The 6,655-nt window shown below is 59.1% G+C and overlaps 1 protein-coding gene across 4 annotated transcripts in view; it reads left to right on the forward strand.

Moving 5' to 3' along the window:
- The first annotated feature begins 4,380 nt into the window (after window positions 1–4,380).
- The window catches only part of Ppara (peroxisome proliferator activated receptor alpha), a 65,698-nt gene continuing 63,423 nt past the window's right edge, over window positions 4,381–6,655 (forward strand). For 2 of the 4 annotated variants that reach the window (XM_023702489.1, XM_004642403.2), the window contains exon 1: window positions 4,381–4,599. In XM_023702489.1, the coding sequence (XP_023558257.1) occupies window positions 4,411–4,599 (189 nt within the window). In that variant the 5' untranslated portion in view covers window positions 4,381–4,410. Of the gene's footprint in view, window positions 4,600–6,208; window positions 6,439–6,655 lie in introns of those variants that run through there. The other 2 variants (XM_023702491.1, XM_023702492.1) reach the window with 2 other exon arrangements.

Here is a 6,655-nt window from a genome sequence, read left to right on the forward strand (position 1 = left end):
CTGAGGCTGCTGCTCTATGACCCTGGAGGGGCCAGTGAATAGACAGAGGTCAAGGCCCGAGGCCTCCGGTAGGATGCTGTTTATCCCCTCACCCCATCATTATCCAGGGGCCAGAAGGGCCTCACCCTGAGGTGAGAGCGCAGTGTGGAGCAAGATGTAGTGACCTCACCCGCGATTCCAGTGTTCTGTGCGGCTAAGGTAAGAGGATCCCAAATTCAAGCCCATCCTGAGCACATAAGTGGCTCGGCAACACCTTGCCTCCAAATAAAAAGGGCAGGGGTTGGAGCTGGAGCTCCGTGCAGATGCCTTGGGTCCCTGCAATCCTGCAGGGGATGGGGAGGGGCTATAAGTCCTAGGCATCCCGTCCCAGGCTCGTCCAGCCACCAGGGAGGCACAGGTGTGCAGGGGCTGCCAGGCCTGGGGGGGAGAGGACGCTTCTTGACTTGGTGCCACCTCAGTGTGGGGGCCAGGAGGAATGAGGGCACACCAGTCAGATGCACACAGTCAGACACACGGTCAGAGGCTCACAGTCAGGCGCACATGTCCAGATGGCTTTCCACAGGCACTCTCCACAGAAACACTCTGAAAGCCACGTCCCCAGCAGCACACGGCATGCTGTCCAGGACCTCCACACTGGGTCCTTCATCAGGACCAGGCCATCGTCAGCTTTGGCCGTGTTGGCAGCAGGGCTCTGTGGTCCCCAGAGATCACCTCTGAGGATGCTGTCCCCTGCTTCTTTGGGCTCTGGGCCAGCGAGGATAGTGGACAGGAAAGTCTCCTGTGCCTGCTCAGAGGCCACTGGGTTCCCACACCCATCGGATGGAGACCCAGTTCCCATGCCAGTGACTAGAAGCCCCCTGTGTCTGGTGTGGACGTCAGCAGCTGCAGCCCCAGCTGGCCGGCGTTCCAGGCCAGCGATCCATCCCGGGCAGCAGGCCTGGTCTGCACCTTCCTGTGAGCTGTGCAGGTTCTGTCACAAACATGGGAAAGCGGAGTCCCTTGTCAGACTGGGCAGGCAGAGCTCCGGAAGAAGGAGGGGTGGGCAAGCAGGAGGCAGAGTTTGCCTAGGGTCCTGGAGCCGGGAAGGCTGGGCCCAGGTCAGGGTGGCAGAGGGGCGTCCTAGGGCATGGGGGCAGCAGCTACACAGTCAGGGGAGGTAAGCGCCCGCGGCCGAAGCACCCCAGCCCCAGGAGGCAGGGAACAGGAGCAGCGAGGTTTGGGCAACCCCAGAAGGCCCAGAGCCCCCCTTGCTTGGTGAAGGAAAGGCAGAATGGGGGACCCTGGGGAGAAATGGGGTTACCCTTGGAAAATGCCAGTTCAGCCCTTACCTCCTACTTTAATCAGTAGGTCATTTCTTGATTTTCTTTAAAAATCAGATTCAGCACTAACGCTTGCCAAGACGTCTGATCAACTCACTCTTCCACCCACAGTGCCGCGTGCCTTTCTGCCCCCACGGTGTCACTGTCAGCTCCCAGAGAAGCACCGCTGGCCTCTGCACTCCCCGCGGAATGAGCCTTCCTCCCCCCTCAGCCGGCGCCTCCCCATCCTTGGACCCCAGGCAGAGCGCACACCCGGGCAGGAGCCCAGGGGTGCCAGGCCAGGCGAGCACAACTCCGGAGGCTCCACCACCCACGCCCTGCCCCTTGGCCTCCTCGGAGATCAGATCTGCCCTCACCCCGAAGTTGATGTTCCACCCTGCAAGTCTCAACACAAGCTGAGGTGTTGACTTAGAAATAAATATTGGGGCAGAGAGCCGGGCCTGACGCCTTCACCCCAGCAGACCTGGTGCTCACCAGCCAGTGGGCTCCCCCGGGCAGGGCGGGCGCTGCCAGGGCCTCCAGCTCGCGTGCCAGTACAAGGGGAAAACAACAGGTTTCCAGACTGGTGTGCACGGGACTGTCGTCTTGGCCCTGCCACGTAGAGACAAGCCAGTCCCTGTCAGCGCTGATGGCTGCCTTGTCTGAGAAATTCCTGCCAACAAGCAGCATTTCAGCAAACAGAACAGATAAACAACGAGTCTCAGGGAAGAGAGGGATGCTTCGTTGCTCTTTTCTTTCTTTTGTCACAGTCCTGGGGCTTGAGCCTAAGGCCTTCACATTGAAATGCATCTCTGATCCTTTTTAATTTTATTAATTGATTCTCTTTTTTGAGACAGGATTTCACTCTGTAGTCCAGGCAGACCTTGAACTCACTTTGTAGCCCAGGCTGGCCTCAAACTTGAAGCAGTCCTCCTGCCTCAGCCTCCTGTGTGCTGGGGTAACAGATGTGTGCTGCTGCCCCTGGCTACAGTTCTTTAAATCAGCTGCTTTCTACAATACTCTCCACTGTGGCTTTTTTTTTTCTTCTGCTTTGCCACTGACCAGGAAAACTTTATCAAACACACCTTGTCCCTCTCAGGGGCTGTTGCACTTGGTCAGCTTCTTCACTTTAGCAAGGACTAAAGCCCGGAAACACGGGTACCCCACCTGCTCCACCCAGCCCTACAGGCACCTGGCTGAAGGTCAAAGTGCCCAGGAACTGGCAGGGGCCTCCCATGTGGGCAAACGGCCCCAGGATGGAGAAGAAAGGAGCGAGCAAGGGTCTAGCACCAGGCTCATGTTCCACAGTGATGCTCGGGACAGGGACCTGAGCATGGTGAGATGGTGCTGAGCTGGACAGGAGCCACCTGGGGAAAGGAGCTGGGGGCTCCATGCAGTGGTGGGTGGTGCCAGGCGAGCCTCCTGGAGGAGGTACCCAGGCCTGGCCCTTGGACCAGTGGCCGTCATGTTAGGAGCAAGACCCACCTCTCAGCCTTCTCCTCCTCCTTCACCAGGACCCTGGAGGTTGGCAGCGCTGCCCTGCTTGGCAGACTAAGGGGCTCAGATCAGAGCCAAGTCAAATGTCTGTGGTTGTAAAGTATCTAAAAGGTAGAGCAAAGACTGGAATCCCAGGTTCTGCTGATTAATTTTGTGGGGCATCTTGGGCAGATAGTGACGTGAACAATATTTGCACCCAGAGCCACCCCTGTTTTATGTGGGAATCCATCCCAAGATCCCCAGTGGGTGCCTAAAACCTCAGTATGACACCCCCTTGCCACCCTCCTGCCTTAGCCTCCAAGAGGTTCTGTAATACTCTATACTATTTTTGTATACTGTAATAAAAGTAATATCAAATACATGAATCATTTATTCTGGAGTTTTCCATTTCACAGGGTCAGACTGCAGTTTACCACAGGTAAGTGAGTTCACAGGGAGGGCATTTGTGGGAAGGAGGGCGCTCATTCTATGGGCTTGGGGGCTACTGCCCCCCACCTGGCTGGCCCCCACCTGGGTCATCTCCGTGCAGAAGAGCCTCTTTAGGGACGGAATCCACCAGAATATTGTGCTTGGCAGCAAGACTCCTGTGGCTCCTGGCAGATGACACTGGGCCAGGAGCTCCAGGTGTGTGCGTGGGACTGGGTAGAAGACACGGATGACGCGGCCTCCACACCCTGAGCCAAGTGGGAACGGGGGCATGAATGCCACGAGGAGGCCTCTGTCTTCAGGGAGGGGAGAGGGCAAGCAGATGGCCTGCCGAGAACCCCGGGGGTAGACCCTGGGCCCACGGAGAGCAAGGTGTCTGCAAACTTTGGCCAAGACAGGTTAATCATCAAAGGACAGTGTGTCCCAGGCAGCGGCAGGCTCTGGAAGTGCAGAGGCTGCAGCTCCTGCCGGCCCACATGGAGCCATCCCAGGGCCAGCCTTGCTTGAGAGCACCTTTTACTACTTCCTGTCTGGATACAGCCATGCTGCCCCTGTCTTGGCAGTATTGCCGCAGACTCATCCTGGCCATCTTGTCCTATCCTCTCCCTGCAGGCTGGGCCCTTGCCTGCCAAGCTGTGGACCCTGCTCTTGCCACCCCCTGGGAGGGTCAGGGCTAGCGCAGCTGAAGTATGGAGCCAGCAGTTGGCCTGTGCCCAGGCAGTGGCTCAGGTCCCTGGACAGTGAGTCTGAACTCTGAGAGGTTCCCGCCGCCTCCTAGAGACCCTGGCCAAGTGCTGTCATCATCCCAGCCTTGGTTTCCCACCTGCACAATGAGGGTAGAGCCAGCTGCCTTCCGGGACTGCTGTGAGTCTCCTGCGTTGGTCCCCTGGATCAGCGGGGTTTCGATGTCAGCCCTTGAGCAGCAGCGGGGCACGTGCTCATGGCTAGTTTGCCACGTAGGGTCCAACCTCAAGGCACCAGCAGCTCCTTGTTTGCTGTCAGCAAATACGACCTGTCTCTGCTCCATGGCCTTCTACCACCTGACTAGGGCAGGCTTCCAGGGGCTCAGAGGCCGCTGCTGGTGGATGACACCCAGGACACAAACGCCAGCAATAGGAAGCCAGTGAAGGGCAACCAGTGACCCTTGGAGGCTGTGGATAGTTCCTGCGGAAACAGACACCGGGCCTGGATGGACCCCGGCCCAGGAGAGGGCACCATGGACAGAGGCTGGGCCAGTAGGCAGTGTCACAAGCTCTCTGTACAGTGCCATCCTCAGTGCCTGCTTCTTTCATCTAAACTGCTGCCTGCACAGAGCGGCAGGGCCCTGCTCTCCTTGGGATGTCCCAGCCTCCTACTCCGGCCTTGCTGGCAGACAGCGGTATGCAGCAGTGGCTTGGGGCTGGGGCCTGGCTCACTGTGCCTGTTTCCTTACTGTAATGTGGACACGATAATAATGACCTTGCAGCAGCTCAGAGCATCTTCAAGGTCACAAAATGTGGAAAGGTGGGCCAGGAGTAGACAGGTTCGCAGCACAGCACATGCCCGGCCAGTGTGAAGTCTGGAGCTTGATTCCTGGAATTCCGCCCGCTCCCCACATGCAGAAAGGGGTCTGAGACAGTGAGAAACTTGGAGCTAAAATACAGGTGCCAAAAATTGCATCTGAAGTGCCACGGAGAAAACCCAGGGGTCACTCAGAGGCATTTCTGAGAGCACCAATGGTCAGAGATCTCTACTTCATGGGGTCGCTGCTCCTGCAGGTGCCCACGGCCCTTCACACTGAAGGAAGGGACAGAGAGGCGCTTGGAGAAGCCCTGACACTCTTTGTGATAGTTTCTCCCTTGCTGGGGGTATGACAAGGCTCTTCACCTCTCTCCTCTGAAAGCAGTTTCCCAAGAGAGACCCAGTATCCTCTGGGGAGCCAAGACGGCACTCTCTTGCCAAATCCCCCTTGAGGAAAGTCCTGAGCTCCCTTTTGCCTTAATCCATGGTGGGGATATTTGTTCCAAAGTGACTTTTCCTGACACGTGGTTAAAGATAAATTTTCTCTCCCTAAAACCTGGAGGAGCATCAGGCACCCAAGAATATTATCTTCTTCTGTCTGCTGAGAATTGCTCTGTCACCGCCCGCAGCTGGGGTCCTGTTCAGAACAATTCCTGCCAGGTCCTCCCAGCTGCCTGGTTAAACCAGGTTTTCCTGGGAAGGAAGACTTGTCATAACCCAGGCTCTCAAGGAACCAGGCCTGGGGCGTGGACTACGGAGAACGAGATTCAGGGCTGCAGCCTCAGGTCAGCCTCCCTGGCTGTTTGACGCCTTGCACCACCATCCACCACAGATTCCCTGCAAACTCTGAAACTCAATGCAAACTTCAGGTGCTGCTAGCTGGCATGTCATTGAGCGCCATGAAAGTTGGGCTTGCGACTGGGCCGTGGGAAGGCTATGTGGGTGTCTGAAGAGTGGGGCAGGGCTCACCACTGCTACAGGGTTGTTTAGCAAGGAGAGTGGAAGACAAGCTGTGAAGGGCCAAGTAAGGCCTGGGCTCCAGCTTCCCAGCGTAACTGGGACGCATGCTTGAAGTTTCCTTCCCGGGCTAGGTCCTCCCAGCTCGCGCTCCTCGCCACAAATAGCACGGTGGCAGGCGCAGCGTGAGGACAGCCAGGAGAGCTGGCATAGCACACATTTCGTTCCCAGAGGAGGGGCGGCCCTTGCGCTGGCACCGTGTGGCCTGGTGGCTCACTGCACTCAGCGCGGGGCGCTGGGGGGTGGGTGGTGAGCAGGCGCTCCGGGAGCCTTTGCAGTGTGGTCTCTGGCCTCAAATTGCGTGCTGGACCCCGACCTTCCGCCGCCCTGGCAGCAACCCAGCCTTGGCCGGGCACCAAATCAGCAGAGCCCCGAGAGGGGCGGCTGTCTCGGGGCGGGGCGCAGGGTCGGGACTGGCACCTCCCAGTCCGTCCTCGTCGCCCTTCAGCTTGGGTCCCGGCCGCCACTCCCGGCGTGCGCTCCACTCTGCGCTTGGCTCTGCACCTTGGAGCTCGGTGGCCAGGTCCCCTCGGCTCCGCTCAGTCACCCGCGTGACTCCGAGACTAGCGGACAGCAACTCCGCGGTCCGGACCAGCTCGTCACACCCCAATCGCCAAGCTGAACGTCCTCGTGCTCCCGCCCCGCGTGGACCCTCAGCCCGTCGGGTGCGTCCTTTCGCGTTGCTTTGCCCGCCGACCAGGTGACCTTGGGCAGTGCCTTCGCCTCCCCAGCCTCAGTTTCCCTCGCGTGCCGCGACTGTCGGGCTCCGAGTGGGCCCGCGAAGAGGCGCCCAGAGCCCGGCCCCGCCCCCGCCCGCACCAGCCAATCGCGTGCCGCCGTCCGGGGGTGTGTCCCTGGTGGGGCGGGGCTTCCGGGGCGGGCTCGGTGCAGCGGGCCCGGCTGGGGGCGGTGCGTGG

Source organism: Octodon degus, unplaced genomic scaffold (assembly GCF_000260255.1).
Source record: "Octodon degus isolate 3935 unplaced genomic scaffold, OctDeg1.0 scaffold00153, whole genome shotgun sequence".
Taxonomy (NCBI): domain Eukaryota; kingdom Metazoa; phylum Chordata; class Mammalia; order Rodentia; family Octodontidae; genus Octodon; species Octodon degus.